At 37.2% G+C, this 26203-nt stretch overlaps 1 protein-coding gene across 1 annotated transcript in view; it reads right to left on the reverse strand.

Annotated features, from left to right (window-relative positions):
- Positions 1-26203, reverse strand: part of CBLB (Cbl proto-oncogene B) — a 127735-nt gene that overhangs the window by 45733 nt on the left and 55799 nt on the right. The window contains 4 exon segments of the mRNA XM_031060795.1: positions 1-2; positions 5-29; positions 3802-3958; positions 14949-15095. The exon segment at positions 1-2 is cut by the window's left edge and continues 65 nt beyond it. Of these exon segments, the coding sequence (XP_030916655.1) occupies positions 1-2; positions 5-29; positions 3802-3958; positions 14949-15095 (331 nt within the window).

Below are 26203 nucleotides of genomic sequence, written 5' to 3' on the forward strand. Positions count from 1 at the left end.
TTCCAATTCCTTAAGATTGAGCCCCATGGCTACAAAGAGAAGAGAAACAAGTAAAGGGACTTAGCCAGGTAGTTCTGTATTTCTAATAAAACTCAAGTTTGTGAGTCAGAAACACCTGAAGTGTTCTAGCTTCAGCTGAAAAACACACACTTTTGCTTTAGGTCTGAATGGTACAAAGGACTGTCCTATATACCCAACTTTGCTACAAATACCCCTTCAAAAGAAATATTCCAAGAACACCAAGCACAACTTTTTGGATAGAGATTTTGAAGACCCTGAATTTAAGAGACCATCTAGTCATAGCTACATAAAATATTAAACATCATATTTAGTTAGAACCTAGAAAGTATGACTCCATGATGGTTTAATAAAAACACAGTTAAGCCTGAGACATCTTGAAGCACTTTGATAGTTAATGATAAGTAACACTAACAAATGAATCACAATAAAGCTGCTAATTTGAGCTGTCATTCTTTTTTTTATTTTCTACTTCTTGATTTCATCAGTCACCATAATGGCATTAAAGCCAGAAAACAAAACAAATACTGGTACTTCACCTGAGTATTTGCTAACCTCAATAGCAAATGCTTCAGAAAACACACTGAAACATGCCTCATATGCTATCACTTCAAAGAATATGGAATAGTCCACTACTGTAAATAAAGAATGATTTTTTAAAGTAGTGGATTAATACAGATATATAAATGTCCATTGCCAGCATCTGGGAAGTCAATAAACTGACTCTGAATGGTTTGCAGATTTTTAATCTATTTCTCAGATCAAGACAGGTGAAGTTAAGTGACACAAGACAGGAGGCTTGTGTTATTATGTGCCCTGCAAATTCCCTTTAAAAGAACTTCTAAGGGCTAATCAGGCAGAGATGAAATGCTAGTGTGACATGCTTGAGCAGATTATCCTAACAGTTCTGCTTGAGAGTGTTACATTCCCCAGGCAAAACTTAGCCAGTACCTAAACACAGATGAATTAAAATTAATACCTCATCAAGTTGTACACATGGAATAGGTTTCAGCACAGAGGCCATAAGAAACCTTAAGTGTTTAAATTTCTCCAAAAGCAAGGAGGAAAAAAAAATAATTCCAGTCCTAGATTCAACACTGCATCCTGCCAGCTCTTTCAACAAATTTAACAAGGCCAAGTGCAAGGTCCTGCATAGGGATTGGGCAATCCCAAGCACAAATGCAGGCTGAGTGGAGAATGGATTGAGAGCAGCCCTGATGAGCAGGACTTGGGTGTGCTGCTGGATGAGAGGCTGGACACAACCCAGCAAGGTGCACTCTCAGCTCAAAAAACCAGATGTGTCCTGGGCTGCACCCAAAGCAGGGTGGCCACCAGGGCAGGGGAGGGGATTCTCCATCTCCTCAACTCTCATGAGAACCCCCTAAGCAACTGCATCCCCCCCCCATAAACAACTGCATCCAGCAGCTCTTCGGCCCTCTGCACAGGAAAGACATGGACCTGCTGGAGCAAGTCCAGAGGAGGGACTGCAGGATGATCAGGTGGATGGAGTGCCTCTCCTATAAAGACAGGCTGAGAGTTGAGATTATTCAGCCTGGAGAAGACTCTGGGAAAACCTGGAGCAGCATCGCAGTACCTAAAGGGAGCTGGAGAAGGACTTTACAAGGCTTGGAGTGATAAGACAAGGGGGAATGGTTTTGAACTGAAAGCCTATAGGTTTAGACTGGATATTTGGAAGAAATTCTTCAGTCTAAGTGTAATGAAGGCACTGCAACAGGTTGCCCACGGAAGCTGATCCACAACACTTCAGCTAGAGGAGCTCTGAGCAACGTGATCTAGACTATGTGTGCCTTTACCCATGGCAGGAGGGTTGGAACAAGATAATCTTTAGGGTCTCTTCCAACCCAAACCATTCAAAGGCAAGAACCCATACCTTGCCTTGTGAGCAGAGTCTTACCAGAGCAGAAGTGCTAAATGGGACAAGATTTGCTCCCTTTCTCTTCAGTGGAAGTATTTTCACACCAAAGGGGATGTTAAAGCAACAGAGTGAAGTTCCTGCAGAGCATCCAGATATTCTGCTGTGCTAAGCTTCTCTCTGGTCAGGGAACACAGCACTTAAAGCTGTGCATACATACAATGGGGAGGCAGGGGGAGCAACTTCACTTTCACAGGATCTCCATAAAGCTGAGTCGTGTTTTCTTCTGTGAATAAACACCATTACAAATGCAGCTTTTCTGTAACATAACCCACAGTTGGCAAAACAGTATTTTGATTACTTAATTGGGATTTTCTCTCAGTGGGTTATGCACACATAGTTACAGAAGCTGTTTAAAAACTAGAGAAGTAAAATGTAACCTCCTGGGAGAAGTTCTCAGACCAAGTTCAGTGCAAGTTCAGTTCAACAGTTATGCAGCTTTTGCACCTAATCTGTTTGGCAATCTCTCTGCTTCTTTGCTGAATTAAAAGTTAACCCTTACCAGTCATCTCTCTTTACATGTATCAATACTGCTGATCCCCTTCTTCTAGCACAAGGCACAGAAATGAATCAAACCAGCAGTAGCCTCACACAGAAAATAAGTGACCAATATTTGTGGTTCAGTTAAAAAGAGATTACTGACACCATTAACATTTGCAACTGTGACAATGTTTTGACTCAGAATGGAGAAGAGATAATCAAAATCAAAACTCTATATACTAAAATCATTAATCCCCTTCTGCCAGATTTTACTATTACCTTCATAATGGCACCCTTTCCCATAACAGCAAAACTAGGACATCTAAGCAACAATTAGCACAGGGCAACGTGGAAAACAGAACAAACATCAACCCAGGGTTTGATGTAAAGTTGATATTTTGAACATATCTCCATCTGGCTAAAGAATAATCATATATTCTTATAGGTTGGAAAAAGACCTTAGAGATCATTGAGCCCAACTGTTAACCCAGCACTGCCAAGTCTCCCACTAAATCATGTCCCCACATGCTTAATAATCCTTTCAGTGAAGACACTTTTCCTAATGTCCAGTCTAAACCTTCCCTAGTGCAACTTGTGGTTCTGTACTAGTTTACCACGGTAAAGAAAATAAATTATCAAATAAATGTTTTTATCTCAATAGTTTCTATATACAAACTATATCTCAATAGTTTCTAGATACAAAATAAATATCCAAAGTGATAAATTTCAGAAACAGTACATCTAATATGTATGCAAACCAGTACAGTCTTCTGTATTAACTCAAATACCTAAAGTATGTTCTGTAGAAGAGACATGAGGTTAAAATAGACACATAACATACATAAAAAACTTATTTCAGATAAATAGTAATACAATTAATGCTATTCCCAGATATAGTTCCTTGTTGTAAATAAGCATTAATAGTAAAAATATGTTCATAAAAAAAGCAGTTAGGCCTACATTTAGCCTGAAAGACAGTAATATGTAACTGTCCTTATGAGTTTGCAGAAACACCTCATATATGTAGATACAAATGCACAACAAAAAACACAACTAAAACTCTGATTATCAGGAGGTCTACATTTCTAGGAATGCATTTAAAAATAGTGAAAAATAAGTAAGTAGCAAACAGCTATTGTAGTAACACTAGATGCATGCAGAAATGAAGCAGGTGTTGCTGGATTCTTTCAGTTTTTCAGATGTGTGTGTTGCTGCCTCTAACACCTCTGAAGGACTAGAAGAAATGCACAATTTATTTCTAAACCACAATGTTTTAGTTCTTTCAGTTTTTTTTAAAAATCTGCTTCCTTGCCTCAGGGCACTAAAAGCATCTCAAATTCACACAATTATCTATAATTTTCAAATCTTACCTGAAATAATCTAGTGAAGATATCAAATTCAAAAATTGAAATGTAGTCATTGCAGGTCAAGTCAATAGTAGATTTAAGAGCCATTGCTTCCAAACCAGAGCTAATCTGATGAACTTCATGAAGGCACTGCCTGAACACCTTCCATGGCACTATAGTTCTGTTAAATGGGTAGAAAGAATAAATTCCATGAAATAACGTATTTAAGACTTGATACCTCATTTACACATCAAAACTGAATTTTTAAAGGAGTGAACTGTAACATTAATTTGGTTTCTCTACAGAGGAAAAAAACCCCTACAAATTAAGTTTTCTGAAAGCAGCCTAAGCAAATACAAGAATGGCTTACCTTCCTTTAAACACAGCTGAATGTCATTTATTTCAAATGATAAATATTCAAGCTTCTTTAGGAGTACCACAAAAAGAATGGTGCAGAAACCAGAATACCCTGCTAAGCAGGTGTTGCAAACAATCTCACATCCTTTCAGAGATAATGTAAAGGACCTACTCTATGCTTGTAAAAGAAATCCTTTCTTCACAGCCTCCCTTCCCAGAATGATAAGCATCAATTTAATATCTACAAATATGTGATTTTTGCTATAGCTAAAGCTCTTGAATAGTGGTCAAGTAACATGACAGCAATCAACCAGATACCACTAAGAGTGGTCCAAGCCCTGTCATAAGCCATGACAGTTACATTAACTTTAATAGACAGGAAATTAGAATTATCCTTCCTAACACAGAAAGCCAAGTTCTGTCACATTCAGTTTCTATTTGCACAGTTGAAGATAATGCAGGTTAGTTATTTTACCAGCTGAGTACTTGTATTTGGAAACTGGCATGAGGTTGATCACTTTAATGTGCTCTGTCTTATCATTCTCAATAATAGCAATTCTTCCTGTGTCATTAGGGTCAAATCAAAATTTTGCCAAGCCTTAACACCTCTTAAAAATGTTCTGCCACACATTGAGATCAGATTATATGATATTTTAAAAACATTTTAATTAACCAAAATATAATCAATGCATAATTATTCAGGACAAGATCTCACACATTCACAGTAATATTTTGTTAATAACTGCTAAATCAACAAAAGACACAGGCCTTACAAACTCAGTAATATTTCCTGTAAATTTTATTAGTTCAAACTGGCTTAGTTTTTCTAAGTATTTTCTCATGCAGAAATATAAATTACTTAGTACGATGGGGGGGAAACCAACTGCATTATGTTTGTCCTGTGTAAAAATACTATGCAGTTATCCTAAATTAAAACAAGCAGTAATTTTAAGTATAACTAAAGATACAGCCCTGTATTTCTATTGCATAAGATATTCACTGCATTTCTAAGTGCAAAGAAATCCACTTGTTACATGCAGCTTGTATTGAGAAAGTCATAAATGACAAAATGAGAAGTTTAATAGATCTCAGCAGATACTTTCATCTGTATATGAAAAACAGGAAACCACAAAGAGTTGAAGAGAGATACCACATCAGATGCCATTTATGAAAGAATGCAGATCAAATTTTCATTAGGGTAAAGAGAGAATAAAACATCACATTAAATTCAGACCAAAAAAATAGAAAAGTCAGTGCTTTTGTGGTGTTAAAGTTGTCTTAGATCAAGCACCTACTGCTTATTTAGCTCCTGTAACCATGGCTCCAAAATGTTTTCTGATTCTCTTTAGAAGCCACCCTAAATGGTTACAGCACTGGGATCATGCTGAAATGGGGTTAGAAAAGTTTCAGGGTTGGCTGTGGGTTTTGTGAGCTTTTTGTTTGATTGTTATTTGTTAGGGTTTTCTTTGCAGGGAGCTATTAATTTTATTACTTTGAGTTTCTTTAAAGGTTAAGACAATAACCCTGAACCAAAAAAACAATAGAGCACTTATCAGATATGATCACAGCCATACTACACCTTAACAACTGGTTTCATGCCTTGCACAAGACAGCTTCCTAGATGCAATTACTAAGTAGGACCTTTGGCTATCTATTCACTAACACCTTGCACCCCCAAAACTCCACCAGCAACACAGAAAACAAAAGGCTTCAGGAGAGTATCTTTTTAGGGCTCTGTTGGCTAGTACTTTGGCTAAGACAGAAACCAGATGCTGGAAAATGAGTGATTAGCTAATGAAATAACATCCAAAGTTATTTTTTGGGATTTCTCCAAGAACAAGTGCTTGGAATAGTGGTGGCCCAAATTTAAAATACACTAAATTCAGCAAGACTTTTTTCTCTGCAGCTTTGTGGGATAGGTCTTTTATCTTCTGCTTTCTTTAAATAAAGGTGTGAATTGGTTGTTGAAACCTGTTAACTCCTGTTTCTCAGCAGCTATTTTATAGAGTTATCATTCCTAAATACTTTGAAACAGCACCAGGGATTATTTCTCCCCCAGTGTCTCTCTCCAGTTTACCCACACATATGCTGAGCTCTGAGACCTTGCAGACAGCACACACCCACTAAATGCAGGTGTTACTGAGTCTTCACAAGGGGAAGGTTTGCGCAGTGTCCTCCTCTCCTGCTCCTACATCACTGAAACCTGGTGACCTTTCCAGGCACCCTGAGAAACACATCCTCTGGCAGAGATCTGGGAGGAGTCACAAGCATGAAAGAAGCTTTCAGAGATGGCTGGCAAGTTGAGCTTCTGTCTGAATTAACATTTCACTGCTCTTGCTTTCTTGTGTTTTAGGGGACACATAGCCTTTGAAGGCACCTGTTCATGACTGAGTCTAAAGAGTTATTTTGAATTTTGGTTGGTGGCAAAGGCAGCGGAAGGGGAAAGAGAACAGGATCAAGGCTGAGATTGGGACTGTCCTAGTTAATAGCATATTTAGGTTGTTATTTAAATATATACATATGCTTACATGTATAAAATACCTGTCCTTATAGAAAGAAAAAAATAAAATCCTGCTTGCAATGAAAACCACTGCCTGCCACATTCAGCTCCTGAACCACAGAGGGCATCTCCTATAAATATTTTCAGGGATCTTTGTAATATTTGTTGCATCAGGTCCTAATGACACCTTGTACTAGAGGCTGGCAGATATTCTCCACATGCCTCATGCTATTAGGCTGAACCTGTGGACACTTGTCTAGAAGATGAGTCAGCCAGCTCTGCCTCAGCTCATGAGAAAGATGTGATTTGACATCCTGGTAACATTAGTTGTCTACAGAATTAGACTGAGGAAGTGCAGATCTCAGTATTTCAGGTATTTAATTGTAGTTACATAAGCTATCCTGTGTAGAAGAAGTGCCCATGACTGACTCCAGCTGAGACAATGTTCTGGGGAGTCTCTCACAGGAGAGGATGGTACTAAACAGTGACTGTACTTCCCTCAAAGATTTGAGGCCCAAATTTTACAGCACTACTGCATATGCACACATTACAAACAGATATACCCAGAGCTTTGGTAACAATCTCTGTTTTTATAACACAATTTGAGGAAAAGAAAAATCAGACTAAATTACACGTACATACTGTTACTGTGCTCCATGTTAATTTATTGCAACCCTCTATCAGCTCAAAAATCTTCAGAGATAATTTTAGAAGGAAACAAAAATATGAAGCCACAGTGTACATGATGTACAGCAGTAAAAGAATGGAAGGACCTTTTCCAAGAAAATCCAAATCTCTACCTGCCAATCTTTTAGGAAACGATTTATACACAGCATGTCCTTGTACTGCCTTTCCTCGTCATTAGAGTAGAAGCAAGCCCATGCCAATTCAAGGAAAGAAAACAAAATAAAACAAACGATGCTGAAAAATATTTCCTTAAGAGGCTTTCTGTGCATCTCTCAAACCAACAAAAGTATCTGGATCTTGGTATTTACCCTGGGATTGTTTTCTTAAAGAGTCCTGTCAAAAACCCTAAAAAAAGCCATTTCTCCTTTCAAAAACACTAAAATAAGCCATTTCTCCACAGGCCTCTCTAAATGACACTATTTCTCTCCCTTTCTTCTGCAATAGAACATCTAGCAAGTATATTTGAAAAAACAATGAATTCTAAAGTGTTCTAACTGAAACATAAGATTTTAAAAACACTTATATAGGATGGTATCTATTTACTATTGTTGCCACACATCAAAGCAAAGTGTGACTCTATAATCTCAAATACAGTGTTTCAAACACCACCCACACAACTTCCATATGCTTAAAGGAAAAGGATTAGTGTCTACATGTGATTTTCAAGCAATTTAGCAGAGGAATTTAGGTCCTCTCTTCACTCCTGCCCTGATCATGTGTACATGGGATTTTCTTAAACTCCCCAAATGTTGTTATATTATTAAAGGGAAAAGCCATTAAAATAAACCTGGAGATGAAATAAATATTTCCCAAGCATGATGAGTACAGTGCTTGTGTAAAACTGCAGAGATACAGCTATCCTGGAATGTCAAGTGACACTGCTTCCATTTGAACCAGAGCAGACCACAAGAATGTCTAGGGAGGTAAACATGTACCTGTATAACCTACACTTACAGTGAACATTTTTGTCTGCAAGCAATTCTCTCAAATGCTGCCAAAAATGCACCATGAAAAGGCCATTACTGTTTCCAGAGCAATCTCAAAAATATTCAAGCAAGTACTGACCCAGATAGAAACAACATTCTTTGTAAGTCTGCAGTGAGCAATGTGGATTTTGACTTATCACCACTGAAAAGAGCATTTTCTTAAGAATGCTGCTTCAGTTTTAAGTGAGAGGCCACGTTTCCACTGCTTCTGAACTGCAAAGCAAATAAGTGACACACAGAAGGCTTGAGAAGTTGAATCCTAAGGGTAAAAAGGAATTCTGCCATATCATGCCAGTACAATTGCTAAATAGTGACATCATTCCCAACTAATACAGATTAATCTAATGAGAACAAATATAAAAGAGAGAAAATCAGCCTTACGAAATAGGGAAAATATACCACAAAAAAACAGCCACTTCCAAAGCTGTGTAACTGGACATTGCTAGAGAGACAGCAAGTTCCTTAAAACATACAGGAACTCTGTATTCCCCAAGTGTCCCCAAAGGGACACACTTCTCTATATTTTCAATTCTGATCTCTAACCACAAAACCAAAGCATGTTCACGCTTTTGCACATCGTTTTATAATTAAAACATTGCCTCTCCTGCCTATCCATGGAGAATGTGTTCTCCTGTCTCCCAATCCCATGTGCCAAGGATCAGAACTTTCTTTTATCTTTTGTACATGCCATTTTACCTTATTCTTAGTTACCCAGGACAGCTGTGAAGACTGCTCTTTTCCATTTTCTAATCCTGTCTTGCAACTTTCTACTGACTTGCTCCTCTTTATAACATTACCTGTTGTCTTATTCAAACTTTTTCATCTTGGCATTTGTAAGAAAGAGGTCTAGAGAGATTCCTGTCTCTAGGGCACCCAGAGAAGAGTGCCTTCTGTCTCTAGCTCAAGTTTAAACAAGTTTATCAATAAGGCTGTGCTACTGATCAGCCGAGGAAGGAAGCACACGCCAAAAGCCCTGTTTCTGTTCCTCTCTTCCTCTTTAAAAGTTCCTGTAGCTAGAACACCTATCTTGACAGTGATGAAGGCGATGGCATTTGGATCACTGCCTCTTCTGCTTTCATCTCTGTCTTTGGCTTCCGTTTACACTTCAGATCATACTCAGATCTGAAGCTCTTTGGGCCAGGACTAACTCTTCAGTCTGTATTTTTACACTGTTTAGGCAGTAATGGGGCTCTTGGGCACTATCAGCAGCAAGAACAGAAAATCAAGTAATAAATTAAGGGGATTAACAAGGTGTGAAAACTTAGCTTATCTGAGGTCTCTTGAACTTGAAAACATTTAACTGTCAGATAAGTTGCGCATTGTGGTCTGCCTGTTTTACTGCTTCTTCTGTGGACCCAAAGCACTGAGGCTGTGTCTGCTCGATCCTGAGCCAAAAAGCACTGACCGCAGCAGAACCACAGCTACTCAAAGTTTAGAATATCAATTTGAAATGCACTATTTAACTGCTATAGAGAATCAATAGCCACATTTTTTCATAAATTAAAAAAAAAAATACATGTCAGTCCTCATGTGGAAAAAAGTACAGGAACATTAAAATAGTAATGTCTTTGATTCCAACAGTGAAAGAATTTCTATTTCCTCAGCAACTAAAAGGTAGGAAATTAATTTACCTGAAAACAATAACAAAAATGCTTTAAGATTTTAAAAGTTCCACAATAAAGAACAAAAAGCTTAAAAGTTAAATAAATGGCAGAACTATGGAAAATATTAAAATCTAAGAATATTGACATTTTGCTGCTGATTCATTCTGCAGCATGAAGACAGCCACAAATCACAAACTTGTGTAACAAATTTTAATAGCTACCAAGCCCTGCATGACTTCTATAGTTTTCAAATTCAGAAGCTGAAACATCTGTTAGGTCATCTTGCCTACTCTCCTTCTCAGCTCAGCATTGTTCCTTGTGGCATTTTGCACATTTCTACTCAGAAAAAAAAAAAACAACTGCAGAAGATGTAAGGTGCTATTAAAATGAGTGAGAAATCAAGAGAAATTCTCATCAAGCATTATGTAGTAATAAAATGTTGGTAATGAAGATGCTATCAGATTGTGTTTTATATGCATATTTACAACCCACTGGGGGGGGTTACTAAAGTATCTGTAAACAAATATAACTGCTGATTACATGCCTTACAATTTCACAGTTGCACTGAACATTACTGCTTAGCCATACATGTAACTAGCACTTGCTTCAGCACAACTATAATGGTGAACCAGGGGTGAAGATTCACTCCACTGAAACCACTTGCTCCAATCATTGTACTCCAGCAATCACTACAAATTCAAAAAAATCACATCTTCTCAACTTCACCACTTTCCTGCTTTTGACATTATCAAGTTCTTTCTGCTATGGATAAAGCTTGTGCCAATTTATTTCCTAGTTCTTTTTCAGTCAGCTCCTTCTCATTCTTTAAGAGGCTCTCTTTTTCCACATAGCCTGTGAAAATCCCAGAGACAACCTATTCCAGGTATTCAGCCTTTGGAATGTTCTCTCTCATTCCCGATTTTTGTTTTCAGAAAGCAAATCCAAACAGTCTATTCCCCATCTCCCTGATATCTTTTCTCTGTCAGCTTCCTTGACAAAATCCAAACACCAAAATAATCCTGGGCCTTCTATTGAATATTGCTGACCCCCTCACCTACCCCCTAATTTGGATAGAGGTTTTACTTCATCCTTGCAGTGAAATCAATACCTCCACTTTTTCCTTCTTCATTAGCTTCTCCTTCCACCCAGACAATCAAAATCTCATTATCTCCCGCCTTGATTTACCCATCCTCCCTATACACTCCTAAACCCCACACTGTGTCTCCAGATCCTTTCCAAACATCCTATAACTTCCAAGGTCTCCTGTTCTCCTCTGAAATGTGCAATACTGGAAAAACCTCACAATTGTAAAGGTTCTGACTGGGTGTTCCTTTTACACTTTCTGCCTGTGTGAGGGCTGATGATTTCCATTATTGATATATCTGCTGCTCTCACAAAGCATTCTCTCCCAGGTGAGCTTTTCCAACTACTGGCATTGTCTAGAAGTTTTTTAGGGGTGTACCATAAAAGTGAAAGCTGAGAAGGTATTTGAAGGCCAAGAATATGTGGTTATCTCAGCACTCTGAGGGAGCCATTCAAATTGCTTGCTGAGTACTACACTCAGCGGACACATAGTGTACACACTGTACACTCAGTTCTACACACAGTGTTTTCAAGAGAAATCCAAAGAGCAGCTAGATGTATGATCCAAAGAGCCCAGACATTTGTTTTGCTCATGAGTTTGAAGCCGCATGAATTTTCACTTGACTAGTTCCAAACGCAAAAAGAAAGATTGCAGACTATGACACTTACTAGTACACAGGATAAATAAACTTAGTTGCAGCTGCACAATTTTGCAGCAAGTGCTCAGACAGACAAATGTAACCAACAAAATTAAAAGTTCCCCATTCACTGGAAAAGAGCAGTAAAAAAAACAATCGTTCTTTTTTTTTAAGTACAAACTGGCCTCATGAAAACTGTATGTATCGGATTTCAGTCTTCAGCAAACTGCAACATGTTCCTTTCTGTAAAAGGAAGTGTAGGTCACATTTACAAAAGCTGAAAGCCAAACAGTCAACTTAAAAATATAAATTACTATTGGTGACCTTCTTGCTATTTAAAATATTTCAAATTAAAAATTAAAAAAAAATCAGAAAGAAATTCGTGCAATAAAAGCTGATTTGATAAAAAAAAAGCATTCAATTAATTATGTTTAGAAACAGGAAGGTTTTTATTATAATACTACATTGAAAAAATCATGAGTTAATCTAATACTTCAAATTCCCTCCTTCCAGTCAGACCAAACTGCAATAGAAATATTTTTTGCACTAGAATTTACCACCAGAAGCCAAGATACAGCACAACTTTTAATTTATGCCCTCATCTTGAGCAGCATTTGTCAGTAACCCAAAGTAAGGGCCACTGTTCAGAAACAAGTGAGGGGTCCAGGCTTGCCCTGTAAACTGAGCTTAAGCCAGGGAACACACAATCAGGTTCCTCCCTGCACTGCCTAAGTAGACTTGGGGGTCAGAAAGTCCTAGGGGCCTACCTTTAGGTTAGAGAAAGACATTATGAGTCATCTGCAAAACCTCTATGCAGGCTTTGCTTTTAGGGAACTGATACCGGCATATTTGCAAACTAAATTGTCACAACAGGTCCATTGTAAAGGATGTGGCTTACAGATATATCTGCCATATATTTCTAAAAGGATTAGAAAATAATTAATGTTTAAAAAGCTTCAGGCATTTTATTTAACAAAGAGATTAAGCACAATGCCAAATAAACTTTTTTCTCGTCTGTTTGACATATGTGCTGTTACATGTTTTATAGTTACTTAAGCGCAGTTAACTAAACCTGAGGTAATGGCAAGGCTGCCAAGCACAGATCTACTGCTCCTTGCTTAGAAGACAAGCATCAAAAGCAGCTTCACTTTATTGGAGAGGAGCTGGGAACACCAGTAACTGTGCTTATTTACTTGGTCTGAAGGTGAAACATCTGACCAGAAATAACTCAAAAAAACCTTCAGGCTACACTACAAAACCAAAGATACATATGTTTAACTGCATGTCACCAAACTGCCCTGATTCTTAGACATTTTGGATGAATTGATGTTTTAGGCAAAAAGCCAGCAAAACCCATACATCCAGTCACTCTCCCTAAAAAAAACAACCAAACAAAAAAACTCAAAACCAAAAAATTCCGATATCAAAGTACACAGGGGAGAGCAGAGATGCTCAGAGGGTTTGTACTGAAGGTTCATATTTAAAGTTGCATTCTATACAGAAATTTAAATAAACAGATAAAAAAACAAAACCTAGAAAAGGCATGGCAAGAGCTCTGGGGCCATGAAAGGTTTTAGAAATAAGAGGTCCAGGAGATGAGTGAGAAGAGATAAAGTATGTGCAAGCAAAAGACAAGGGCAGAGCTGAGTTGTTCAGATGAAGCCATGCAGTTGAAAGATTCTCCTTACCAACCTTGTTCTGATAAACACTTACTAATATGTTACAGTATCCCACTGTCTGACACCTCAAACATCTACCTATTGTGTCATCTCCCAGTGGAAATTGGCAGGACTGGACCATTGGAAGGAAACTTGAAGGAAATCTCTTGAAACTCCCACAGACAGCAGAAGTCAATGGAGAATCCCAAAGAGACAGCACAGAGAATAGGGGAGCTGAGGAAACTGGCTCAGATGAAATGATAGAAAGAAACAGCAGCTTGCAGAGGAGGAGAGCTGTAAATCCCAATGACAGAAATGCAATTTGCAATCAAGACATCTGCTAAAGGTCATTCAAGGACAGAGCCCAACAGGAAAAGAGAAGTACCACAAGGAAATTTAAATTCTGAGAGTTCCTAAGCAAAGGAGGAAAAAAAGAGGAAGAAAAAATAGCAGTACTGAACAAACATGATCATTAGTCATTTTATCAAAGATCCTGTTTTTCTTTTCTTGACTGACATGTTTTTGAAAAGCCTTGTCTGATAGAGAACCCTTCATGTCACTTAAGTTAATCCTTCAGAAAACTTCAGCTGAACTTTTGAAGTTATTTTGAAAATTATATTCACATTAAAATGGGTAACACGGAACATGGTTAAATTCCTTTTCTATAATCAAACAGAGGACTGATACAGCAACTTCATCACACTCTGACATTACTTACATGGGAAAGAAATCACCAGAAAACACCACCATGAACCCAGAAAGAGGAAAGCTGACAGTGAGTGTGTTTAGACTAACAAAAAAAACCATGGAAGTGAAACTTGCAAATTCACACTGAACAGAATTGATTTGCAAAAGTGTCAACTTACTATGCTGGCATTCTAAATAAAAAAATACTTACTTTAAAGAGCTGTTTATGCTCAGAAGATGCAACAGATTGTTGCAGAAATTATTCTGCCTACATTGTGCAAGATACCAGAGCTGATACCATAATAACTGCTCTGTTATAATGAAAAATACACCAACCTATTGCCTCTGGCATGACTCTTATGTCACTGTTACACTTATAAACATTGCACATGAGAAAGTGAACAAGCTGCACATCTTCTACTAGCTTATATGTGTATTTTAAATGATTTTTTTTCCCCAGAAACAAACCAAAAATCCCACATATGCCTACTTTTACATTTTCACTACTGCATTTCCTGTATGGATTAAATCACGTATCTACATTTCACACACTTCATTCCACCAAATACTGTCATAGTTACAAAGGTAAAGAAACATACTGTCCATGAAACTAAGATCAAGTTCCTATTTCAGACTTTACAGTTTTCATTTGTAGAATATATATATATATTTAATATGAAAGGAAATCATTTGCCATATACTTTGTGAAAGCTATGTACTATCTTTACCCTATAATGGAGCAAATAAACTTCCTGGAGTAAGACTGAACCTAAGCACCCTTGACAAACTACCTTTCAGCAAACTACAGCACTGGAAAAAAAAAACCCTCTAACAATGAACTCAGCAATTTAAAGACCTGGATGAGAAATTATCTTCAAAACACCCACCAATCCTTATCTGGATTTGTGAAAAGTTCATTCATTTAATGCTTATGTTTAGAAAGAACTGAGGAGTTTACAAAAGTCACTTACTTATCTCCAAAGAATTTTCTCCAGAAATCTGCAGCATCGGCTTTGGTGATGCGGAAGTTATCACCCTGGAATTGTCCATTTGGAAAAATAGCCTTGATTTCTGCTAACATGTGGCTGAAGATGAGAGACAGCTTTGTAAGGTTTCTCCTGCAGATATAATAGGGAAAAAAAATCACATCAAATCCTTTGAATTTAATAAATTTAATCAATCTTTCAGTATTTCACATATCCCATGTATTTGTATAACAATCACTGTGTGATACAAGAAAAACACTGATCTTTCAACTGAAAACACAAAGAAATACAAATCAGTGGTCTGTGTTTCCATGGCCTTCTGAAGGCATATTTATCATACGTCTCCATGAATATAAAACTACTTTTTGGAAACAGAACAAATTTGAGTTCTCAACTGCACATTCAGATACAATTCTTGTGTATTATGTTTGTGTGTTTCTATTTCATTTACCCATTGCAGAAACAAGAATTTATACTAATTAGACAGCTTATACATTTAAAAAAAACCCCAACCAACAAAGAAAACCAAAAAACTACCCCAACACTCAAAAATATAAAATTATAGTTTTGTATATGACAATAAACCTGTTTCATTCCAGGTTTCTAGAAATATAAATGTGGCATAGAACTACATTTACTCCTTTTTTCTATGATAGTTTTATTATTTTTATTTTTTTCCGTTTTCTCTTAGTGTATCTACTTCTTGTTCTCCTTTCAAATGCTTTCTAGTTAATAACGTGCTTTCACTAGCATATTATCAACTATAAAAAATTATATATTATAAACTTTATATGATAAACTATATAAAATTATATATCACTTGTTGTAAACAAAAAAAATCAAGGTTTTTTGCTATTGTCTCATTTCCATACATTTTCCAGGCTTGTAATCAGTAATCAAAAATTACTTGGCTTTTGACACAGAAATCCCATCTAGTATAGTGCAAAGAACAAAAAATCCTTAGATGCAAATAATCCTTTTCTACAGAAAAATCTGTGGGAAATGGTGAGAAGAGGAGAAAAGAAAGAAGAAGGAAACTTTATCAGTTTCTGCCTGGAGATTCCTTGATGCTCCTTCCAGGAAAAAAAGGGCCATTTCCCAAGCTAATATACAAAACAGAGGAGACCGAGCAGTTTGTGATGAAGGATTTGTATTCTTGTGAATTCTACTAGAGTATTTTAATGTGTTAGAAGTGTCCTCTGTATGTCAAGCCAGTTCAGCTTTAACCATCTCAGGTATTTAAAAATGACTCAAGCAATTTAATGAAAACCATACATGCTTAAAATATTTATCAATCATGTAATTTACAATCTGTTTAAAGACAGTATTTTAAATAAATTCAAACTTATTCTTAAGTTCCTTGACACATGGAAATATTAATATAGACATTTATTTTAGTTGAACATATTTCCTGGGGTCTTCCTAAAAGAATGCTCAATTTAGCACTGAGGTGGTAATTATTTCAACTACATTTGTGAACTTTATAATAGAGATTTCTGTGGAAGCTGTGTTGCACATTTACTATAGGTTTTACTACCAAGAAAATGATGATAAAATTGTTGTGAAAACATAAGTAATTTAAAACAAACAAAGGAATCCCAGATGAATGCACTCTCCCTTCCCTCAAGATTAAGAATGGCTACAGGGCTAAGTCATTCAGAGTCCTCTAATTCCTTCAGCAAAATCAGATGTCTATAATTACGACGCTCAATAGTTCCTTGCTATCCCCCCTTCCTATTTCCTTTGTATTTTAATTACACCCATGTATTCTTTATTATTTTACTCCTCAGAACTCAAGCCTGATGCAGAGGAGCAAGCAACAGCTTTTTTCATGTGGCTTCCTCAGTCTGCCCTAGACCCAAGATTAAACAAGAAACTTTTTGTACTTGGGACAGATGGGAACACAACTCGGTGCGATTTCGAGCAAAGCTCTGCCTTGCCTGGCACAATCAGTGTCCCACATTAAAGTGCTGTGCTGCAGGGGCTCTTTTCAGGTACAAATTCACCTAGTGAGCTTGCTGGATCCCTGAGGCTTGAGCCCTGGGGTGAGTTAAGGGATGAAGTCACACAGAGGTGCCACCTGGGGCACTTCCTGCCTGGAGGGCAGCGTGGGTCTGTCCCTGCAGAGGCACTGCCTGCTGGGCACAGCTGCACAGGACATGGCCAGAACCAGCAGCTGCTAGGATGTGGGCAGCAAATGCACAGGAGAGACACGCTCCCAAAGAGCTCCATCTAAATCACAAAGCCTCTTCCTTCCCTCTTAGAGCAGCATCAGTCACTATGTGCATCAGGACACTTCAGTTCCAGTATACAAAATCATAAGGAAAAAAGTAATCAGAAGGAAAAAATCATAAGTAAAGGAAAAAAAACCTATTTTTTGTTTGCATTTGTATAAACAAGAAAAAATATTTTAACATCTGAGACAGCTTCTTTTTATCTGATGGCAAAGGTGAAACTTGAAACCAACTAGAAGCTTGTCTGTGCTTGAACGTATATCACAGCATGTACAAACAGCAAGAGATGACAAACTCTTGGTAATTTATATGCAGGACATCTGGGTTTTTCTCTTTAATTTTGATTCTTACTCTATGAGATCATTATCTCAAGTCCTTCTTTGGTATCAAAAAGCCACGCTACATCATGCCTCATTTTTTCACTTACATATTTTTTCTTTAGAACCGCAAAGCACATATTGCACCATTTTTGCTCAAATATGCTTATGTGATACCAGATCTCAGTCCCCTCTTGAGCCAAAGATACAAAGCTCACTGATTTCAGAAACAGTTTTCAACAATTACGGTGCAGAGATAATGGCACTGGGGTGGGCAATGACTCCCCCTCTCTGGGCATTTCACTTGCCTGAAGATATCTATCCATTTCAGCAATGTACTTTTCCTGCCTTGGGGAGGGCTTTCCCAGGACACCTCAGGAAGCATGTACTCCACTTTATCAAACCTGGCAGTCTGTGTAGCTGCATTTTTCAACTTAGGATGGTTCCCTTCCATCTCCCATATGAAGGATGGACCAGTGTCAAAAATTTTCCACCTTACTCTCCATTCATAAGTTTTTCCATCTTACTTTCCATTAATAAGTTTAAGACAAGGTATTCATTTGAAAACACAACAATTAAAACCATCAAGATTTGGCAATTTAGTGAATAATTCTAACGGAAGCCAAAGAACCATTCAATCTGAGCACCTATTTTAGGTCTCATTGCCACCATGAGATGTTAAGAATCCAGTCTGCATCTCTTGCAGTAACAAAAGCTTTCTTCTCCAGGTCATAGCAAAGACTGATGCAGTGGCAAGGGGACAATTGCACTGGCAGCCTGGTGGAGCAGAAGAGATGAGCAGATAGAGATATGCTCCAGAGACCCTTTGACTCACTGAATTCCAGGAGGGGAGATATCCTAAGGGATCACATTGGAGCTACAGCTCAAAATAACACCATCCAAATTATACACAAATAGTGGTTTTAATGTCTCAGCAGCCAGCCTTCAGGGTTTAAAATTATAATATACTTTTGCTGGCAACCTGGGGCTGGTTAGAAGTGAGGAACTTCTTTCCTCAGCTGTGGAACAGAGCACAGACATTTTATCTCTGCAGAGAAGGGATTTCATGCTGATGAGAAAAACCTTAACTTTCTGAAATTAAAATCAAACAACATTGCTTTATACAAAAGCGAACCAAGATGATCATTTGCCAGTATATAATAGCTACTGTGGTAAAATACAACAATATTTGAACATTAGATGATGTTATATCAACAGCTTTTTATGTACCACACAGTGTAGGTCTCATCCATATTACTTGCAACATACTCAACACTTCCTAGATGATGTTTTTCCTATAATTCAAGCTTAGATTTTTGCTACCTTCCTTTCACTGAGTCAAACTAATGCCAAACAGGTCAAATCCCTTGTAGAACTTGATTTCTGAAATACCATTTTGTCAGTCATAGTCTGTGGTTTGTTGCCAACCATCTTTGCCCATGACAGATTTACCGAAGAACCAGCACAGTCTGAATTGACTCCAGAACACCTAAGATACAAAGATTAAATACTGAATTTTTATTTCACATAAACTTGTAAAGATGTACTGAATCAGTAAGCATCTTTTGGTTAATGAGAAAGATGCATTTTTTAAATTTCAAAATGAATCTGTCTTTTGAAGTTATACCTCATCAGCAAGATTTCTAAATAGAGATCAAAGCCTGATGGCAAGAGTTTTGGGTTTCTTCACTTCTCAGCAAATGACTATATTCTGAATCTATTTTCTCTTCGACTGTCAGGAGTGAGGTCAGGCTAGAGAATACTGCAAAGATTTGATTTGAAAATTGAAGGACTTTTTAAATATCAATCATATGCAATGTGAAAACAGGGCTTGATAATGGAGATACTATGACATCCCAGCCAAACCAAAACAGCAGCAGCTGAGTAGTAGAACGTCTGAAAGCAGTCCTGCTCTCCTGGATCTACTGAAAAGGAAGTAAAACATGATCAATATGCAATAGCATAGATAGGTTTTGGCTGTGTCAACTTTGCAATCACTGCATGAAGTTAATGTTACTTGCTGGAAGGCAGTATAGTCCAGCAAACAGGACTGGACAGGGAATTAGGCAGGGTCACTTCCTTTCTGCCACGGGCTTTATTTATGAGGTGGAAGGAACACCTGAACCCTGCATTTACTGCAGGACATCGATGAACAGAACAAAATACTCAGAGAGCTCCAAACTTGGAGAGCTCTGAACAAAAACTCATGGCAGATCCAGCCTGTGCATAAATACACAAAGTAAAGCATCCATCTGTGCCCTGGCCCTTCAGAATTATTGGATGTCACAGACAATAACCAAGACAAAGTCATTTTAACAATAAATACTTGTTACTCCTGCAAAAGCTTGAAAATGTTTATATCTACCTACATACTACATGTATATATAATTTCTGTTTTCATGCCCATGTATTACTATGCCCATAAAAAAAAAAACAACAACATTTTACAACTACAAATATTTCTGAAAAAAACTCCTCCAGTCTGGAAAAGAAGTATGAATGAATATCTCTGCAGTTATGTATGTCATTCCAAAAATTAGGTTATTGCTGGATTTCCTTCTTCATTGCATCTAGTAAGCGTTTCATCTTTTTGCATCCACAGTGATACACTTTGTTAAACCATCACCTGCTGTAATAAGCAATACACCAACTTTCCAACTCATAATATATAACTCAATACCTGGCACGGAATAACAGTCTTTAGAGTTAGAATAAAATCTATTTGGCAGCTAAGAATATTTTCCAGATAGAACTTTCACAAAAATTCACCAAACTACTCCTAAATAACAGATAATTCCTCTATAATCATTTTATAGAATAATCATACAAAGACAGCTCTCTTAGCTGGCAAAACTGCAAATCATAACTACATAGGAACTAAGATGAAAGAAAGTTTGAAATATGAATTTCATAAGGTGATTGTTTATTTTGACTTCTAAAAATCCACCCCCCCCAATTATTGAAGCCTCAAAATCCAAAGCATATGTACAGAGCTCATTTCACTTAATTAGTTCTATTCAAAACAGATCTCTGATCCATATGCTTGATTGTGGTAAAACACAAGGATTCTACAAAATACATGTTACTAATCCAAAGGAACAGAATAGAGTCTTGTGATTCAGGTACAAAAGAGGGAAATGAAGACCCATGTTCTGAGCTCTGTTACTCCACTCTCACAGAGTTCAGAATTTATGTTTTGTGACTCAGATTTCCATTGTGTAAAAAAAGCTCTTTACAAATTATTTACCATTTTTATTTTGCCACCATGAGGACAATCACAGCTGCTCATAAAACCCCTTGACAAACGATACTTCTGCCATTAGCTACTGGTAAGTGACTGAAATAGGAATGCCCTAAGTCCAGGACAAAATACGGAAGAGAAAAAAAATCTGAAGAAATATGTGAATTTTTTAAGATCTCCAGAAGACATAGGGAAAAGACTAAAAATTATACATGCTGACAGTGGTTCACTCTTGATAATCCAGTACAACCCTGACTCATTCATCCCCCTTCCTCTCATAGAACTTCCCTTCTCAGAGACAGGAAACATAGGAAAAAGAATTAGTAAAACAACCTACCAAAAACAAAACACACCAAAACAATCCCACAACAAAAAAATCCCCCCCCCAAAAACAATAACATTTCCACAAGAAAAAAAAAAACCCAACAAAACAAAAACCCCAACACTTCTTTTTTAGAAATCTACAGGTGCAGAATGCAGTCAGATAATCTGAACAATGGAGTATTCCTTAACACTTTAGAGGAAGCAAAGGAAACCAAAGGTTCCTGTCAACAAGCTTGCAGAGATAAAAAATGCCTACCATCATATTTGGCAATCAGATCAACTCCGCTTCTGTGCAATGATTATTTTTAAAAGCTATATAAGGACAGGGTATTGTTCAGGGACCAAAGTATATGAGCCTATTCTTGGGATGAAATCTTAGTCCCTGGGATTAAGAATAATCATGAGCTCTATTTCCTACTTGTGCCACTGACTCACGGAAGGAACACATATAACTAAACTTTGATGTGTTGCAGTATTCCTTATCTGTAAGCTGCTCCACAAACAAAACCTAAAAACCTGCCTTAAACACAGCAAGATTCAGCCAATAACTAAATTTATCATATATTAAGCAAAAAAAAAAAAAAAAAACAAACCAAAAAACCCAAACCAAAAAAAAACCCCAAAAACTAGTATAAAATTGTAGGAAGCTAACTGGAGGCAACAACTACATTTCTTTGAGTCCTGGAGGAGCTGGGTTTATTACGGGTAGGAAAGCAGCATCCTTCCTTGAATGGCTCTTCATCAGCTTCTTTATGACAGATACAAGGAATATGGTACAAGTCTGTGCTATTCACAATGGATACCAAAAGGAAGAAATGGTAGACTTTGGATAAAGATTGGGCAAGGATGATTTGGAAAACAAAAAGCTGATTCCAATGTCACTTTGAATTTTTCTCCATCTTTTCCTCTGCTTAGAAATCATTTTACATTGATTCACCAACTTTCACCAGCAGCCTGGTTCCTTTTGCTCTCATATTTTAAAAAAGATATTAAATGGAAGAAGGCAATGCTTGAAGAATTCAAAATTTCATTTCATCTTGTGAAACTGCTTATCAGCTGTCATTGCTTTTTTAGCAGGTATTTATTGCCCAATTTATACAAAAACCAAGAATTAACTTAATATACAGAAGCTTAGTAAAGAAAGTGGAATATAAACACAGATGAAGGAAGAAGGCCAGGGTTTTTGCCAATCTGTAACACTCCACAAACTGATGAGTCTGTCTTCTCGTCACTCTTTCATTTGTGAACTGGCATGCCACTATGCCACTAACATCTCTTCAAAAAAGTTTTTTCCAAGGATTATGTTTGCTTTTTGCTAAACAAATGCTCCATACAGCAGCAACCATGAACAGCTCTTGTTAGCTGGGCTTTAGGCTTTACAGTCCAAGTTTTGAAATTTTCATTACTTCCAGTTCTGTCCAAGGGGCATTTATCCACACAGATAAATGTCTCAAGGTACTCCTAAACCATTTTAATTTCTTTCCTCACTAGTCATCTGGTATATGAGGTAACAAATAAAACCATGAAATGAAAACCTAAGGAGTGCTGGCAGGAGTAAGAAGTAACAAAGGAAACACAGTCTGCATAAAGCAAATTGTGAGTCATCAAAAATAAAGAGGCATGTTGACAAGCTAAAGATTTAATAATTTTGCCCATAATTATTATCTCTAATTAGTTATGCAGAAGGATAGAGGTTACAAAAAAAATCCCTCTAGAGAATGCTACTCTGAAAGCAATTTGCATAAAACTGATCTAAAACTGAATATTTACAAGTACAAACACTTTGTGAAGGATAGTCAATCCTATAACATTTTAAGTAGCAACATAAACTAAGAGCTAACAGACTTATTGATTTTACTACCAAGACTTTCAATGGACCTTCTAGATCATCCATACAAAATACATGATTTAACATCCCTAATCAAACATGTACACAGATTTAAAAACCCAGCTGGACACTGGCTGTTTAGTTTTATTCTATACTTTTTAACAGTCCGTTGCTTTTGCACTATGGTTCCACTCCTCAGCAACAACATGTTGTTCAAGCACTGTTTGCTTTCTCCAACCTCCTCCCATAGACATCTTTGTGTATAATGGTCCAATATTATTTAACTGAACATTGACTTAAGTCTAAAGTCTAATAGCTGTATGTATAAATGAAACTGAAGTTATCACAGAATTCCCCAGGAACAACAGTAAACTAAGTCTTTGAAAAGCTGAATTAATTCACTGAATGCAGAAATACAGAAAACTTGTTAAAAACACAAATGAATTAATGTGAAACATAGAAGACTGAATTAGCATCCTTTCACCATCTTCCAAAGTGGAAGGGATATTCAAAACAACACTTGGCTAAAATAAGCAGCCTTAAAGACAGAGGTGTGGTTGGTATAATTTTTTGGTACCCGATTAGGCCAGTAAACACCTTGAATTGCAAGGCAAAGTGAGGTCACTACTATTATTCATACTATCCATGTACTGGAAGTATAACTGATACTACCAAAAGGTGTTAATACTTTCCCATATAACAATCTTCCTCATAATTCTTGTAAGGACCACTTGGTTCAAAGATTATTTGTGCCATGGATAGAGCACATCTGTGCCAGGCCAAGCAAAGCTGTGTGCAAAAAGGGACCCTGCTACATGGACCAACTCAAGTGACTCCAGAAGGGATAAGAGGCTGAATTTGGCACAAATCCTGACACAGCCAACACAGCAGCCAAAGGCCAGGGCTGGCACAAGGAGGTACTGATGTGGCTAAATCCTTATCTTCTTGACAGCAATCGAGCATGAGCAAAGGAAAGTGATTTAGTTCTGTGTCATGCTTCATCTAGTTTGCTGTCATGCAAAAACTCAGGAAACTCAGTGGGTTCTTGGTTCTGAGGTGCTAATACCAACAAAGCACGTGTGCCATGCAGCACTCCGAGCAATCCCCTTCCTGTGCAGGTCTGCCTCCCATCTTTGCAGCAAACAACTGATGATGCTTCACTTCACTGGTCTGCAGTGTGCTCATTTCCTACAAAGAAATAGTCCAGAACATGGAATCAGGCTTCTCCTTCCAGGGCTTTTTATTCAGACTATGATCTCACCTTAAAACATGCTGTTAGGATGTTTTCTAAGTAAAATAAACTAAAAAGAGATTCATGAGCATCCTTAGCAACAGGCAAAAAGTACTTTAAATTCAAAACCTACTGAATTTTGCAGCAGTATAGCTTCTTGAGAAGACAAATATTTATAACTGTTAGAGGGTGAATCCAAAATTTTTCAGGCCTACTGCTCATCACACTAAATGACTGTGGAACTCTGCAACACAATTTAGCCATATTTCAAAGCAGGACTGGTAAATACTTCTTTCTGACTTTAAGGACTTTTGGCAAACTAATATCCATATGCATTTTTCCCCACTTATATGACTCTCAAGTACCTAAATCCATTTTTGATATTTAACAGGATCCTATGTGCCTCCCAGTACACTTGGTGAGACTGACACAAGTTTGGCTAAATGGTGGAACTGAGGGAAATCTTATTTATCCAAGAGGGCCCAAAATTCAAAATTCTCAGCTCTGAATTCTGAGCTCATGGTACCTGACTAAACATACAAAACACTCGCAGGACAAAACTTAAGTTTGAGCTAGCCTGCAGCTGTGAGACACAGATCTAATTCATACATAGGGGGCTTTTAACACAAAAGAAGATAGAATAAAAATATTATTCTCCATTTCTCTTAGCAAAGCCCACAATGAACTCAGAAAGAAAGATGAGATGTTTGACTCAAGAGCAAAGACAGAAGATAGAGAAAGGAGATGGAAAGAAATAGATGGCAACATTGTACTCAGAGAAATTTTATTTACAAGGTATGATAATGCAGAGCAGCATAGGAAAGCCCATGAGAAAAAGCCAACACTTTTACAGAAAAGTTTGAACAACATGAAAAAATTAAACTATAAGGACATGTATTAAACACCAGGAACAAATGCACCTGGTGTTTAACACATCTCCTTAAACAAATCATTTTGCAGTTGCTATCTAAGTAAACATCTCCTCTATGCATTCAGGCCTAGCCAGGCAACAGAGCCATGGAATAAAAAAAATCGCACACTGATTTAGAGACAGTCAAAATGGACAAACCCAAAGGGGATCAAGCACACACAGAATCTTATTCCTGAAAATTCTTTTGAGACCTTACCTTTTTAGTTATGATTTTGTTTTTGTTTATATGAGTGGTAAGAAATACAGCAGTATTTTTACTGATCAGATCTTCTAATGCAGATAAGGGATCTAAAGAGAAGTTTTAAAATAACATCCACTTTCTTGCATTAGGAGGGTATAGAAATATCAAAACTGCTGTATTTTTAAAAGTGCTGTAACCTGCAGAGGAGTACCTGCTGTGTCACACATGGTTTCACTGAGTGCAAGACAACAAGCTGTCCCAGCATTCCAAAGAGCCTGGCCAAAAAGGAGTTTTCTTGGCTGAGCTGCTTCTGAGACTTGATCGAGAGAAAATACTGAGCTGCACATTTTGCCCTAGAATTCAACTTCAGAAAAAGTCCTTGGATTTTACTTTTTGAGCCTCTTGTGCATCATCACCTCTATTTGCTCTGTGACAGAGATAGAAGCCTCTCATCAAAAGTAGAATTGTTTTACAAAAACTAACCCTCCTCATTCCATGTGGTTTCGTGTCAAAAGTGTCATCATTAAATGAGTAGAGAAACTCTACACTTTAACAAATATATTTTTTACAGACCTTCAAATATATAGGAATTTTGACCCTAAGCCCTGAAATCAGATTCCACGTAGGCAGACACTCTTATTACAGCATTCTAAGTGTTGTCACTAAAGCATTCTAAGAGTATTTTAGACCACATGAAAACATGATATTTATTCAAAATGGAAATTCAAGTGAAAGCTACGTAACCCATCAAAAAACAATAATCAGCCTTCAAACCACGTCTCAGGTTATTGAATTCCTATCAATCATATAATAAAAATTTCCATTAGATGCACTCTAATCAAATCCACCAGAAATCATTCACTGAAAATAATTTAAACATTACTTAGAGCTGAGATGCTGCTAGTTGGCAACATTCAGGTAACAGAAATCTGTCCCTTAGCTAAGCAGTGTCA

The sequence above is a fragment of the Geospiza fortis genome, unplaced genomic scaffold (genome assembly GCF_000277835.1).
Source record: "Geospiza fortis unplaced genomic scaffold, GeoFor_1.0 scaffold131, whole genome shotgun sequence".
Taxonomy (NCBI): domain Eukaryota; kingdom Metazoa; phylum Chordata; class Aves; order Passeriformes; family Thraupidae; genus Geospiza; species Geospiza fortis.